Here is a 16,726-nt window from a genome sequence, read left to right on the forward strand (position 1 = left end):
AGTAATTATGCTGTGACTTAGCTTTAAGTACACTTCCCGCTTTAAAATACCTTTTATGATTAATTCTGCCTAGTCACTACCTCTTACATCCTTTATGTGGTGCATTAGGCTTAGGCATACATGTAAGCATACATTACCAAGGGTACAATTGCATGGCCTCTAGTCAGACTGCTCATTTTTCATCATATGTAGCATCACTATTTATGGATTAATAGGCACTAGCACCGCTATGAGGGCTGATAGTGGCGGTGAGCGGCAAAGGGCCTAACTCAGATCTCAGTCCTGGCCCCCTGGTTAACCTACGCCAGCCAGGGGTACCGCACTGTCCCTTCTCGAGCAGTCACACTGCAGGACGATGTCCCTGATTGCAGGCTTGTTGATCGCTTCTGCGGTTGCTTGTATGGTCCCCTGCGTTTCGGGCTGCGGTTGCAAGCGTGTTTGGCGCCCTTGAAGTCGCTTCCATGGTGCCGCTGTGCGTGTCAGCGAAGAATGGTGCTGGATCCGCCGCCATGTTGGGGATTTTCCCGCTGGTGGAGAGGTGCGTCGCGTTATGCAGGTGATTCTCGTTGGTGGAGAGGCTGGACAGCTCATCCGCCGTTTCAATCTCCGCCAAAAATCGGTGAAGTGCCGGATCAGCCTGGAGAGGATGTCTTCTAGGCCAGCACTGGGTCGTGGAGACCACGCGGCGTCCGCCATGTTAAGTATGGTGCCGATAAGGCCTCCGGGACTCCGGTCATAGCAGAGGTGAGTAGCTTGATTGGGTTTGAGAGTGTAAGCTGGTAATCCCGGTCTGCCGGTGGTCTCAATGAGTTCGCACATGCCCTCCGCCAACTTTATTGCAGTGCTTGGGTTACAGGTTTTGGCAGTCCTGCTACGGCACCGCAGGTGCTTTGTGGTATGCGGGTCCTGAAGGTGGGGACCGGGATCACCCCCCCGGTCCAAGTAGGGGGGGGGGGTTCGGGGCCAGTTCCCCGCGGGACCAACTCATGGCTGGGTGCTGATCGGCAGGCAGCGGGGCAGCGGCCGTCCACCCCGCTCACCTCCAGAGTAGGCCTCAAGGTGCCACTGAGGAACCCTCCTCCTGGGGACTGAAGCCCGTTCGGCCAGCCTCTCCCTGGATCCAGGGCTCTCTGCCCGCTGAGGGCCACCGATGCTGAACGGCTGTCTGCCCAAAATTGCCTTTTCATTGCCTATTTGGGCCTAGTTTGTAGGAGCTGGTGTCGAGTGCGACCATCCAGTTCGGCGGTCCGGCCCCGCCCCCGGGCATATTGCATTTTATTATGCTGCTGCTGGCCCTTTAAGAACCATCTGGGGACATACTGTGGAGTTACTGGGTGGCCACCATTTCATGTATCAGAGGCACATGGTGAGAACAATGGATGAAGCACATGGTGAGAACAATGGATGGCCGCCATTTTAACTCACAGACGTTGTTTTGACTTTTCTACACGGTGCCATCTCGCCGGTATTTGGTGCACAAAGACATCGTGCAGTAGTTTTAAACTATACAACAGGGGACACATTATACAGTAATTCTTTTTTATATAATCTGTATATGTTCTGCGGAATCTGCATTAAACTGTATCTTCCAAACTACTGAACGGATCTGGGTGAATTTTGGATATGTGGTTCCCAGATCCCCCTGTTCCAAGGATATACTTTTTATGGGGTTATTGCATGTTTTGGGGTCCCTGTGATATGTTTTATAAAACTGTATTTCTCTGCCTGTGATAATTATATTACCTATTGTGTTCAGTAATCATATCACAGGAGGATTTTGTGTGGGAGTGTCTGTGTGTATTGTACGGATTGATTGATTGTATTTCAAAACCCTGTGGGCAGTACTATGTTTGTGGATTGTGAATAAAAGAGGCTGTATGTGCCAGTACAGTCAGTTCTGCTTGACCTCAAAACGAAGTGTCGTCTCGTTATTGAGGGAATTGGATTGTATGCTGATTGCCAGGAGTGTAAGCTGATATGCTTTTCCTGTTCAGCTGTTTACAGCATTCATATGCTTGAGAGCATTCGTATGCTTCTCCGGTTCGGTGGTTGTGGTGTCTGCTGCAGTACTTGGAGTCCTCAGGAAGCGCTAGGAGCATCCTTCAACGGAGGTACCCAGTCGGGGTGCCAGGTGATCCGTTACAGCTAATGCCTGCGGTAGCAGAGGAACTGGAACACCCCCTGACTGTGGAGGAGCTAGAAGCTGCTCTTAAACTCTCCAAAGCTAACAAGGCTCCGGGACCAGATGGTGTCACGTCAACCTACCTCTGCACGTTCCGGGAACTCGTGCTCCCAAAACTTTTGACAGGCCTCGAATCTCTTCAAGACGACGGGCACTTCCCAAACGTTACACTAGCTCTAAAGACCCATCTAACTGTACAAGTTTTCTCCCTCTTGAATGCGGACCTTAAGCTCTTTGCCAAAGCCATGGCCATACGCTTATCCAGAATACTGCCAGATCTTATCCACCCTGACTAAATGGGTCGAGAAGCCAGAGACAACACTATCAGAGCCCTCAATGTCATCCACACCGCCTGAACCTCCGGACTGAAAAGGCATTCGACCGAGTGGACTGGACCTACCTATCCTCAGTTCTCCAGCACACAGGGCTAGGCCCACACATGAGGTCCTGGATTTCATCCCTTTATACCACCCCTCGGCAAGCATCAGAGTCAATGGCAGGCTCTCCACCCATTCACCATCAGAGACGGTACCCGCCAAGGGTGCCCCCTGTCTCCCCTCATGCTTGCCCTCTCTCTGGAGCCATTTCTGGAGGCGGTGGGACGGGACGAGGGTTATATGGGGTTCACATGAGGCCGAACAGAAAACCGTGTTGTGGCATATGCCGATGACATGCTCTTTTTCATAGACCTAGCCCTTTTCTCCCAATTTGGCTCACTCTCAAACCTAAAATCAAACATGGAAAAATAAAATTGGAGGCCTTGGAACTCACACTCCCACCTGGCGTAGAGACACACCTAAGCTGCGATACCTTGGCGTATGGCTCCCTAAAAACCTCCCGCAACTGTACGTTCTGAAGATCCTTCCCATTCTCTCCACCCTCCATACAAACATGAGACGATGGTCCAACCTCTATATTTCATGGTTCAGACGTATTAACACAGAAAAAATGAACGTCCTTCCACGCCTTTTATACTTATTCCAAACTATCCAAGTGGCCATCCCCTGGGCTTTCTTTTAATCCATTTCGTCAACCATCTGGAGCTTCATATGGAATAAAAAAACTTCCAGAATCCACAAATCCCAAGGAACCAAACTGAAATACGCGGGGGGTATGGGTCTCTCATCAATTATCACATACTACACACCTACTTTGATTAGCAGACTGGCACGTCACATCATAACCTAAACAAGAGGGCGGGAAGATCCCTCACCAGCTCTGGCTAGGGGGCTCCACACACGGTTCCTTATGCACAGGAAACCCAATGATACCGACTCTTTGGAAGCGCCCAGGTGCGCCTACTCGCCAGCAGTGGGTAGCTAGGGTGGAGGAGATCTCTGAAATGGAGTCCCTGACCACTGCTCTTAGGGGCACCTCAGATAAGTATCTCTTCACCTGGACTCCCTGCTTGGACAACATCTCCCAAACGCGTAATGCTGCCCAGAACCCAGGAACGCCGGCACCACCCCTTTCCCCCCTGGACCAGAGAAACTCAGGTTAGAAACAGCATCCCTGGCCTGACCTGGCTTCATTCCCTCCCTCCCTCCCTTTCCCCTTTTTTCTCTTCCCCCCTCCTTTTTTTCTTTCTTTTGTCTTTCGTCTTTCTCCTCTTTTCTCTTCACTTCCCCTCTCCACTTCTCACTCCTTTCCTTCACTTCTTCCGCTCACTCGCTGTCCCTCATTTCAGACTGCTCCCTCCCTCAAAACCTGCTAAGATTAAGATTTATAGGACCCTCTCCCAGATCTCGCTCTAGGATTAAGATTTATAGGACCCTCTCCCAGATCTCACTCTAGGATTAAGATTTATAGGACCCTCTCCCAAATCTCACTCTAGGATTAAGATTTAAAGGACCCTCTCCCAGATCTCACGCTAGGATTAAGATTTATAGGACCCTCTCCCCGATCTCACTCTAGGATTAAGATTTAAAGGACCCTCTCCCAGATCTCACTCTAGGATTAAGATTTATAGGACCCTCTCCCCGATCTCACTCTAGGATTAAGATTTATAGGACCCTCTCCCCGATCTCACTTTAGGATTAAGATTTATAGGACCCTCTCCCAGATCTCGCTCTAGGATTAAGTTTTATAGGACCCTCTCCCAGATCTCGCTCTAGGATTAAGATTTATAGGACCCTCTCCCAGATCTCACTCTAGGATTAAGATTTATAGGACCCACTCCCAGATCTCGCTCTTGGATTAAGATTTATAGGACCCTCTCCCAGATCTGGCTCTAGGATTAAGATTTATAGGACCCTGTAACGGATCGCCTGGCACCCCGACTTGGTACCTCCGTTAAAGGATGCTCCTAGTGCTTCCTGAGGACTCCAAGCACTCTGGCAGACACCACAATCACCGAATCCGAGAAACCTTTTAAATTCTCCCAAACATATGAATGCTGTAGACCCTTGAATAGGAACCATACGAATAGGCTTGTACTCCTAGCAGTCAACTGGAACAGCATGCAATAAATCCTTCCCCCCAATAATGAGACGACACATCACTTTGAGGGTAAAACAGGAACTCTCTGGCTGCTAGCTTGCAGCCCTTTTTATTAGGTGCTCCCATGAAGGGGAGGGACACACACAGTAACGTACATTAACCAATCACACAATAGTTACATCCCACACATAGCCCTCCCCTCTATCCTGGAGACAATGGGGGGAAGTAATCTAATTATCCAGGACTAGAGGCAGACTCCATTAACCACATGGTTGCAAAACGAATTAAAACACTTTAAAATACATAAAGTCACATTTTACACATAACACACAGACATTTCACATATCCCCAGATAGCTCAGGTCTGAGTGCACATTATTAGGTGAATGGCACTCAGACCAACCGAATACAGTTTAATCGCCATGGAGCCAAAGTCTTTCCCATAGTCTTTCATTATATGAATAGGCTCCATGGTATAGCTATCTGGGTTAACACATTCACATAAAGTCTGGTCCATAGTCCAAAGGCAAGAGGCGGGCAAGCAGCCCCCTCCAAGGACACGTGGCGAGGTCGGTTTCGCCACACTTCTCCCCTTTACCCCCCAGACTAACAGGGTATCTGACCTCCTGCCGGTCAGTGCCCTGGTTAGTCCAGCAACCCACCCACAAAACAGAAACAGCAGTACAGCCCACCCACAATAACTGGTTACTACACCTGGGTAGAGGAGAAATTTGTCCATGCCCAGGTGCCTCACCACGGCTGTGCTGGGGGCTGGTAGACTGCCTTGGTGGGTTGCTGAGTGGGCAGAGACCAGCGGTACTCTGCCCGGATGCCAGCACTACCACGGGAGTAGTCGGGTTGAAGCCTGGTTGTTGGAGACCAACTGTCTCCCCTTTAAATACACCGCTCTGCTGCTGGAGACCGACTGTCTCCCCTTGAGTTACACAGCTCTGCTGCTGGAGACCGACTGTCTCCCCTTGAGTTACACAGCTCTGCTGCTGGAGACAGACTGTCTCCCCTTTGGCTAAACAGCCCTGTCGTGGGGGGGCAGGACCGACCGTCCCTACCCCCTGTGCTGGAAGTGCAGAGACCACTGTCCCATCTGCACAGGTGTGGGGCTTACAGTCTCCCCCTGGTACATTAAGCTGCCGCTGGGGAGAGGTGGTAACCAGCTCCTCTCCCATTAGAACACTCTGCCGCTGGGGAATGGAGACTGGGCTCTCTATTCCCTGTACATTAATGATCCGCCGCTGGGGAGAGGTGGTAACAATCTCCTCTCCCATACATACTTCCCGTCTCTGCGGAGGGAGACCGACTGTCTCTCCTCCCAGCACAGAGTCCTGCTGTGGGGGAAAGGGGGCTGGGCTCTCCATTCCCTGCTGGATACTCTGCCGCTGGGGAATGGAGACTGGGCTCCCAATTCCCAACAAATCACACTGCCGCTGGGGAGGGAGGACGGCCCCTTCAGCTCCCTGTAACTTGGGCGCAGAGACCACGGTCCCATCTGGGGTGGGGCTTACTGTCTCCCCTTGGTGTGCTAAGCTGCCGCTGGGGAGAGGGGGTAACAAACTCCTCTCCCTTACACACTTTCAGCCGCTGGGGAGCAGGGCTGACCCTCTGTACTCCCTGTAGGCAGGGCGCAGAGACCACGGTCCCATCTGCGCTGGTGAGGGGCTTACTGTCTCCCCTTGGTGAGCTGCGCTGCCGCTGGGGAGAGGGAATAACAAACTCCTCTCCCTTACACACCTTCAGCCGCTGGGGAGAGGGGATAACAGGCTCCTCTCCCTGCACCGTAGACTGCCGCTGGGGAGCAAGAACGGCACCTTCAGCTCCCTGTAACGCACACTGCCGCTGGGGATCTGGGCCGACTGCCCAGCATCCCTGTAGGGCCGGTAGAGAGACCGCAGTCCCATCTCCACCTGCCATCTGTGGGTCTTCCCAGGACCAATCCGTGAGGCCCCTCAACATTTGTGAGTAAGGGCCACCTGCTTCCCCACCTGGCAACTCTGGCTGCTGCTGGAGATCTGGGCCGGCTGCCCAGCATCCCGGTGGGCCCGGTGGAGAGACATTGGTCCCATCTCTACCTGCCTGTTGTGGTTCCTCACAGGACCAGTCTATGAGGACCCCCACTTCGGGTTCCTCCCGCCGCCTCAGGGAAAGACGGCTAACCTCCTCGGATGCAGCCTCTACTCGGCTGCTGTAATGCTCCTGCTGCTGAGCATACTTCCTCTCTTTTGCCAACCGGAATTCTCGGTCCAGCCTTGTGTTTCGCTCGGCCATGACCTGGTTCCAGATCACCCGGCGTGTCTCCATGGGTATATCATCCCCATACTCGGCCACTCGCTGCCTCACCTCGGCCAGCCAATCATCTCCAGAGCCAGAACCTTCCATACTTGTCTGCTCCCAGGGGCGCTGCACGAGTGCTAGCGTTGCCCTCAATTTGTAAATCCAAACAGTGTCTCTGAGCTGCTTTACCTCGCACTAGGACGCCATCCCACCGCTGCCACCAATGTAACGGATCGCCTGGCACCCCGACTTGGTACCTCCGTTAAAGGATGCTCCTAGTGCTTCCTGAGGACTCCAAGCACTCTGGCAGACACCACAATCACCGAATCCGAGAAACCTTTTAAATTCTCCCAAGCATATGAATGCTGTAGACCCTTGAATAGGAACCATACGAATAGGCTTGTACTCCTAGCAGTCAACTGGAACAGCATGCAATAAATCCTTCCCCCCAATAATGAGACGACACATCACTTTGAGGGTAAAACAGGAACTCTCTGGCTGCTAGCTTGCAGCCCTTTTTATTAGGTGCTCCCATGAAGGGGAGGGACACACACAGTAACGTACATTAACCAATCACACAATAGTTACATCCCACACATAGCCCTCCCCTCTACCTGTAAACTAATTATCTGTACACACAGGGAAATACAATTATCATAGGTAGGAAAAATACAGTTTTTACACAACATTCATAACTCCCAAAATATACATCACATTCGCATAAAAATACATATTCACAATCAATCCATTCAGGGGAACAACATACTCAAAAATCATACGAATTGGACCAGGGGTTCAAAAGTTAGTACAAATGTGCATTTGACCTTCTGGAAGCATGGTTTTACAGGGCCCTCTATCCTGGAGACAATGGGGGGAAGTAATCTAATTATCCAGGACTAGAGGCAGACTCCATTAACCACATGGTTGCAAAACAACATAAAACACTTTAAAATACATAAAGTCACATTTTACACATAACACACAGACATTTCACATATCCCCAGATAGCTCAGGTCTGAGTGCACATTATTAGGTGAATGGCACTCAGACCAACTGAATACAGTTTAATCGCCATGGAGCCAAAGTCTTTCCCATAGTCTTTCATTATATGAATAGGCTCCATGGTATAGCTATCTGGGTTAACACATTCACATAAAGTCTGGTCCATAGTCCAAAGGCAAGAGGCGGGCAAGCAGCCCCCTCCAAGGACACGTGGCGAGGTCGGTTTCGCCACAGACCCTCTCCCAGATCTGGCTCTAGGATTAAGATTTATAGGACTCTCTCCCAGATCTCGCGCTAGGATTAAGATTTATAGGACCCTCTCCCAGATCTGGCTCTAGGATTAAGATTTATAGGACCGTCTCCCAGATCTCGCTCTAGGATTAAGATTTATAGGACCCTCTCCCAGATCTGGCTCTAGGATTAAGATTTATAGGACCCTCTCCCAGATCTCGCTCTAGGATTAAGATTTATAGGACCCTCTCCCAGATCTCACTCTAGGATTAAGTTTTATAGGACTCTCTCCCAGAACTCACAGTAGGATTAAAAGTTATAAGGCCCTCTCCCAGATCTCGCTTTATTTACATAAAACCAATTATTTTAGATCTTGCCTTAGTTCAGTGCTATATTGCTTGTTTGAAAGATAACGGCCTAGGTTAAATTGACAGAACTCACTCTCTCTGAGTTAGTGTACAAGCAATATTAAAAGACAATCTTTCACTTTGTTATTTAGATATGCATTTTATTTTATCCCGAAATCCTTAAATTCAATAAAAAATTATCTTTAAAAGTGCAAATTCCTCTCCTGAACAGGTAACCTCCAAATATCTACTTTCTTACAGTCAAAACAAAAACACATTAATAAATTATACTTTCCATTACGTTACTTTTAATACATTTACACCAAAATCTCCCAAATGACAAACTCCCTGATAAAACCTTCACTAAACTTAGAAAAGGTAAAACAAGTCACAAAAGTCCACTATGCTTCCAGTCTGGGTGCCTTCACTCGGAATGATCTCTTTAGTGAAAATATATTGGTGTTACAAATAGTTTGAGGCTCTCTCTTACCTTTTGGGGAGCGTTGATGACACCGATGTTGTATCCAAACTGAAGTGAGCTCAGAATGGCAGTGAATACGGACAGGACAAGGGTTTTAGTCACCCTATGTCGGATAACTTTCTGTGAGAAGGAGATAATGAGCATTATGTTAACACCAGAAAATGTCTCATATCCAACCCACACTTCGTAATATGGGACACTCTATCACATCCACCTTACCCAGGTCACTTCACAAACACGTCTCCACCTAACCCTATGTTCCCTGTCCCAAAACAACTTACCTGACCTCCCTCAATGGGCTGGAAGCCATGAGAGGGCATTTTCTCCCCTCAGAAGGTGCAAATTATTCAGGAAAATCCTTGTTTGGTGACCTTGTGATAGAGAGAAGGAGGGAGGGAGGAAGGTGAAAGGCAAGGACAGAGTGTAACAACGAAGGAACAGATGAATAAATAAATCACAGAATGCAAGAACTGCACAGCAAACGTGGGGATAAGAGGCAGAGGAATGGAGACACAAAGAGGGGTACCACAAGAGAAGCACAGGGGAGACGGAGAGATAAAACGTGAGGACTAAGATGGCACTTCACAGGAGGGAGAGACCACTGAAACTCTGCCAAGTGGAAAACAGAGTATTAGACGACAGGAGGAGCCGGGACTAAAGTAACTGATGGTGGGGGGTGAGTGGAGGTCTGTAAAGGAGGAGTGAAAGAGGAGTGAAAGAGAGGGGGTTACAGGCAGTTAGGTTGCATGACGTCAAAATACCCCCAGGGAATAACACAGCAGAGAGGGCAATGGTGTCATAAATGCAGGTAGAGTGAATTATAGTCCAGGTGAAGAAACAGCCTAACTACAGGTACAACCCCATACAGCACAGGTACAGATACATCCAGGTGAGTATATAGCACAGGTACAGTTATGTCTAGGTGAGTATACAGCACAGGTACAGGTAAAGTTCAGGTAAGGTCCAGAAGTCAATAACGACCAAGTGCAGTAACAGCCAACATGCAGGTATAGTCCAGGTACAGTTAACTACACATTGTACAGCGCTACGGAATTTGATTGCACTATATAAATAAAATAATAATAATAGTCCTGGCACTGGTACAGTACAGGTGTAGTTATAGTCCAGGTAGAGGTACAGTACAGGTGTAGTTATAGTCCAGGTACAGTAAAGGTGTAGTTATAGTCCAGGTGCTGGTATAGTACAGGTGTAGTTATAGCCCAGGTACTGGTATAGTACAGGTGTAGTTATAGTCCAGGTACTGGTATAGTAAAGGTGTAGTTATAGTCCAGGTACTGGTATAGTACAGGTGTAGTTATAGTCCAGGTACTGGTATAGTACAGGTGTAGTTATAGTCCAGGTGCTGGTATAGTACAGATGTAGTTATAGCCCAGGTACTGGTATAGTACAGGTGTAGTTATAGTCCAGGTACTGGTATAGTACAGGTGTAGTTATAGTCCAGGTGCTGGTATAGTACAGGTGTAGTTATAGTCCAGGTACTGGTACAGTAAAGGTGTAGTTATAGTCCAGGTACTGGTATAGTACAGGTGTAGTTATAGCCCAGGTACTGGTATAGTACAGGTGTAGTTATAGTCCAGGTGCTGGTATAGTACAGGTGTAGTTATAGTCCAGGTACTGGTACAGTACAGGTGTAGTTATAGTCCAGGTGCTGGTATAGTACAGGTGTAGTTATAGTCCAGGTACTGGTATAGTACAGGTGTAGTTATAGTCCAGGTAGAGGTATAGTACAGGTGTAGTTATAGTCCAGGTACTGGTATAGTACAGGTGTAGTTATAGTCCAGGTACTGGTATAGTACAGGTGTAGTTATAGTCCAGGTACTGGTATAGTACAGGTGTAGTTATAGTCCAGGTAGAGGTACAGTACAGGTGTAGTTATAGTCCAGGTGCTGGTATAGTACAGGTGTAGTTATAGTCCAGGTACTGGTATAGTACAGGTGTAGTTATAGTCCAGGTAGAGGTATAGTACAGGTGTAGTTATAGCCCAGGTGCTGGTATAGTACAGGTGTAGTTATAGTCCAGGTACTGGTATAGTACAGGTGTAGTTATAGTCCAGGTGCTGGTATAGTACAGGTGTAGTTATAGTCCAGGTACTGGTATAGTACAGGTGTAGTTATAGTCCAGGTGCTGGTATAGTACAGGTGTAGTTATAGCCCAGGTGCTGGTATAGTACAGGTGTAGTTATAGTCCAGGTACTGGTATAGTACAGGTGTAGTTATAGTCCAGGTGCTGGTATAGTACAGGTGTAGTTATAGTCCAGGTACTGGTATAGTACAGGTGTAGTTATAGTCCAGGTGCTGGTATAGTACAGGTGTAGTTATAGTCCAGGTACTGGTATAGTACAGGTGTAGTTATAGTCCAGGTAGAGGTACAGTACAGGTGTAGTTATAGTCCAGGTACTGGTATAGTACATGTGTAGTTATAGTCCAGGTACTGGTATAGTACAGGTGTAGTTATAGTCCAGGTAGAGGTACAGTACAGGTGTAGTTATAGTCCAGGTACTGGTATAGTACAGGTGTAGTTATAGTCCAGGTAGAGGTACAGTACAGGTGTAGTTATAGTCCAGGTACTGGTATAGTACAGGTGTAGTTATAGTCCAGGTACTGGTATAGTACAGGTGTAGTTATAGCCCAGGTACTGGTATAGTACAGGTGTAGTTATAGTCCAGGTAGAGGTATAGTACAGGTGTAGTTATAGTCCAGGTACTGGTATAGTACAGGTGTAGTTATAGTCCAGGTGCTGGTATAGTACAGGTGTAGTTATAGTCCAGGTACTGGTATAGTACAGGTGTAGTTATAGTCCAGGTAGAGGTATAGTACAGGTGTAGTTATAGTCCAGGTACTGGTATAGTACAGGTGTAGTTATAGTCCAGGTACTGGTATAGTACAGGTGTAGTTATAGTCCAGGTACTGGTATAGTACAGGTGTAGTTATAGTCCAGGTACTGGTATAGTACATGTGTAGTTATAGTCCAGGTACTGGTATAGTACAGGTGTAGTTATAGTCCAGGTACTGGTATAGTACAGGTGTAGTTATAGCCCAGGTACTGGTATAGTACAGGTGTAGTTATAGCCCAGGTACTGGTATAGTACATGTGTAGTTATAGTCCAGGTACTGGTATAGTACAGGTGTAGTTATAGTCCAGGTACTGGTATAGTACAGGTGTAGTTATAGCCCAGGTACTGGTATAGTACAGGTGTAGTTATAGCCCAGGTACTGGTATAGTACAGGTGTAGTTATAGTGCAGTTACTGGTATAGTACAGGTGTAGTTATAGTCCAGGTACTGGTATAGTACAGGTGTAGTTATAGCCCAGGTACTGGTATAGTACAGGTGTAGTTGTAGCCCAGGTGCTGGTATAGTACAGGTGTAGTTATAGTCCAGGTACTGGTATAGTACAGGTGTAGTTATAGTCCAGGTACTGGTATAGTACAGGTGTAGTTATAGTCCAGGTACTGGTACAGTACAGGTGTAGTTATAGTCCAGGTAGAGGTATAGTACAGGTGTAGTTATAGTCCAGGTACTGGTATAGTACAGGTGTAGTTATAGCCCAGGTAGAGGTATAGTACAGGTGTAGTTATAGTCCAGGTACTGGTATAGTACAGGTGTAGTTATAGCCCAGGTAGAGGTATAGTACAGGTGTAGTTATAGTCCAGGTACTGGTATAGTACAGGTGTAGTTATAGCCCAGGTACTGGTATAGTACAGGTGTAGTTATAGTGCAGGTCCAGGTCCAGTCCAGGTTCAGCCCAGTTTCTGATACCGTGGAGGTATAGATAGTGGGAATATAAATGCACAGTATATAAGGATTGGACCTCCTCAGTATGATTTGAGTATGTGCCACTCAGTCTGAGAATGATTGCTGCAGTCACTGACTGGGTCACCATTAGCCCCCATTTCCTCCCTCCTAATTGAGACTGAAATGTCGTAGGATAGGAAGGGGGAGGGGTGCAGCTGTCCGCAGAAGGGGGGCAAGATGTCCTTTAGCCTGTCACATGGACTAAAATACAAGCAACATGATATAGGTCAGGGTGGGGGGACGGGGGGCTCTCAGTGTTTACACGTAGCTTACATCTAAAGCGCTGCTGATGCAGTCTTGCATTGCGCACATTGATTGTAAGCTCTAGGGGCAAGTCTTCTATTTTATAGCGACATTGGAGGGGCTTTGAACCAGTATTTAAACTGTCATTCACTAGAAGGAGAATTGTAAAATAGCTGCCCATTATAGTGATTAAACCTTCCATACATAAATAGAAATGTCCCATGTCACAGACGCCTGACATCAGGGTCACATGATTCAAGTAGAGTGTCAGCTCCTGGGGTCAAAGTGTCTCAATGAGTATCAGTGTCAGTTCCTGACGTCATAGTTTTATAATTTAATTAGAGTGTAAGCTCCGGGGGTCAGAGTCTCTCAGTATAAATAGAGTGTAATGATCACTGAATATATAAATAGAGTGTAAGCTCCTGGGGTCAGAGTCTCTCAGTATAAATAGAGTGTAATAATCACGGAATATATAAATAGAGTGTAAGCTCCTGGGGTCAGAGTCTCTCAGTATAAATAGAGTGTAATACTCACTGAATATATAAATAGAGTGTAAGCTCCTGGGGTCAGAGTCTCTCAGTATAGAGTGTAATACTCACTGAATATATAAATAGAGTGTAAGCTCCTGGGGTCAGAGTCTCTCAGTATAAATAGAGTGTAATAATCACTGAAAATATACATAGAGTGTAAGCTCCCGGGGTCAGAGTCTCTCAGTATAAATAGAGTGTAATACTCACTGAATATATAAATAGAGTGTAAGCTCCTGGGGTCAGAGTCTCTCAGTATAAATAGAGTGTAATACTCACTGAATATATAAATAGAGTGTAAGCTCCTGGGGTCAGAGTCTCTCAGTATAGAGTGTAATACTCACTGAATATATAAATAGAGTGTAAGCTCCTGGGGTCAGAGTCTCTCAGTATAAATAGAGTGTAATAATCACTGAATATATAAATAGAGTGTAAGCTCCTGGGGTCAGAGTCTCTCAGTATAAATAGAGTGTAATACTCACTGAATATATAAATAGAGTGTAAGCTCCTGGGGTCAGAGTCTCTCAGTATAAATAGAGTGTAATACTCACTGAATATATAAATAGAGTGTAAGCTCCTGGGGTCAGAGTCTCTCAGTATAGAGTGTAATACTCACTGAATATATAAATAGAGTGTAAGCTCCGGGGGTCAGAGTCTCTCAGTATAAATAGAGTGTAATACTCACTGAATATATAAATAGAGTGTAAGCTTCTGGGGTCAGAGTCTCTCAGTATAGAGTGTAATACTCACTGAATATATAAATAGAGTGTAAGCTCCGGGGGTCAGAGTCTCTCAGTATAAATAGAGTGTAATACTCACTGAATATATCAATAGAGTGTAAGCTCCTGGGGTCAGAGTCTCTAAGTATAAATAGAGGAGTGTAATACTTACTGAATATATAAATAGAGTGTAAGCTCCTGGGGTCAGAGTCTCTCAGTATAGAGTGTAATAATTACTAAAAATATAAATAGAGTGTAAGCTCCCAAGGTCAGACTCTCTCAGTATAAATAGAGTGTAATAATCATTGAATATATAAATAGAGTGTAAGCTCCTGGGGTCAGAATCTCTCAGTATAAATATAATGTAATAATCACTGAATATATACATAGAGTGTAAGCTCCCGGGGTCAGAGTCTCCCAGTATAAATAGAGTATAATGATCACTGAATATATAAATAGAGTGTAAGCTCCGGGGGTCAGAGTCTCTCAGTATAAATAGAGTGTACTAATCACTGAATATATAAATAGAGTGTAAGCTCCGGGGGTCAGAGTCTCTCAGTATAAATAGAGTGTAATAATCACTGAATATATACATAGAGTGTAAGCTCCGGGGGTCAGAGTCTCTCAGTATAAATAGAGGAGTGTAATACTTACTGAATATATAAATAGAGTGTAAGCTCCTGGGTTCAGAGTCTCTCAGTATACAGTGTAATAATTACTAAAAATATAAATAGAGTGTAAGCTCCCGGAGTCAGAGTCTCTCAGTATAAATAGAGTGTAATACTCACTGAATATATAAATAGAGTGTAAGCTCCTGGGGTCAGAGTCTCTCAGTATAAATAAAGTGTAATAATCACTGAAAATATAAATAGAGTGTAAGCTCCCGGGGTCAGAGTCTCTCAGTATAATTAGAGGAGTGTAATACTTACTGAATATATAGAGTGTAAGCTCCTGGGGTCACAGTCTCTCAGTATAAATAGAGGAGTGTAATACTTACTGAATATATCAATAGAGTGTAAGCTCCTGGGGTCAGAGTCTCTCAGTATAGAGTGTAATAATTACTAAAAATATAAATAGAGTGTAAGCTCCCGGGGTCAGAGTCTCTCAGTATAAATAGAGTGTAATAATCATTGAATATATAAATAGAGTGTAAGCTCCTGGGGTCAGAGTCTCTCAGTATAAATAGAGTGTAATAATCACAGATATATAAATAAAGTGTAAGCTCCTGGGGTCAGAGTCTCTCAGTATAAATAGAGGAGTGTAATACTTGCTGAATATATATAGAGAGTGTAAGCTCCTGGGGTCAGAGTCTCTCAGTATAAATAAAGTGTAAGAATCACTGAAAATATAAATAGAGTGTAAGCTCCGGGGGTCACAGTCTCTCAGTATAAATAGAGTGTAATAATCACTTAATATATACATAGAGTGTAAGCTCCCAGGGTCAGAGTCTCTCAGTATAAATAGAGTGTAATACTCACTGAATATATAAATAGAGTGTAAGCTCCTGGGGTCAGAGTCTCTCAGTATAGAGTGTAATAATTACTAAAAAATATAAATAGAGTGTAAGCTCCTGGGGTCAGAGTCTCTCAGTATAAATAGAGTGTAATACTCACTGAAAATATAAATAGAGTGTAAGCTCCCGGGGTCAGAGTCTCTCAGTATAATTAGAGGAGTGTAATACTTACTGAATATATAGAGTGTAAGCTCCTGGGGTCACAGTCTCTCAGTATAAATAGAGGAGTGTAATACTTACTGAATATATCAATAGAGTGTAAGCTCCTGGGGTCAGAGTCTCTCAGTATAGAGTGTAATAATTACTAAAAATATAAATAGAGTGTAAGCTCCCGGGGTCAGAGTCTCTCAGTATAAATAGAGGCATGTAATACTTACTGAATATATAAATAGAGTGTAAGCTCCTGGGGTCAGAGTCTCTCAGTATAAATAAAGTGTAATAATCACTGAAAATATAAATAGAGTGTAAGCTCCGGGGGTCACAGTCTCTCAGTATAAATAGAGTGTAATACTCACTGAATATATAAATAGAGTGTAAGCTCCTGGGGTCAGAGTCTCTCAGTATAAAGTGTAATAATCACTGAAAATATAAATAGAGTGTAATTTCCGGGGGTCACAGTCTCTCAGTATAAATAGAGTGTAATACTCACTGAATATATAAACAGAGTGTAAGCTCATGGGGTCAGAGTCTCTCAGTATACATAAAGTGTAATAATCACTGAATATATAAATAGAGTGTAAGCTCCCGGGGTCAGAGTCTCTCAGTATAAATAGAGTGTAATAATCATTGAATATATAGAGTGTAAGCTCCTGGGGTCAGAGTCTCTCAGTATAAATAAAGTGTAATAATCACTGAAAATATAAATAGAGTGTAAGCTCCCGGGGTCACGGTCTCTCAGAATAAATAGAGTATAATAATCACTGAATATATAAATAGAGTGTAA

At 45.4% G+C, this 16,726-nt stretch overlaps 1 protein-coding gene across 1 annotated transcript in view; it reads right to left on the reverse strand.

The window, feature by feature from the left end:
• Positions 1-9,814, reverse strand: part of SLC2A4 (solute carrier family 2 member 4) — a 150,443-nt gene extending 140,629 nt beyond the window's left edge. Inside the window, exons 1-2 of the mRNA XM_063449854.1 lie at positions 9,249-9,814; positions 8,977-9,087 (exon numbers count right to left, since the gene is read on the reverse strand). Of these exons, the coding sequence (XP_063305924.1) occupies positions 8,977-9,087; positions 9,249-9,287 (150 nt within the window). The 5' untranslated portion in view covers positions 9,288-9,814. The remainder of the gene's footprint in view (positions 1-8,976; positions 9,088-9,248) is intronic.
• Between the last annotated feature and the right edge of the window lie 6,912 nt (positions 9,815-16,726).

The sequence above is a fragment of the Pelobates fuscus genome, chromosome 3 (genome assembly GCF_036172605.1).
Source record: "Pelobates fuscus isolate aPelFus1 chromosome 3, aPelFus1.pri, whole genome shotgun sequence".
Taxonomy (NCBI): Eukaryota; Metazoa; Chordata; class Amphibia; order Anura; family Pelobatidae; genus Pelobates; species Pelobates fuscus.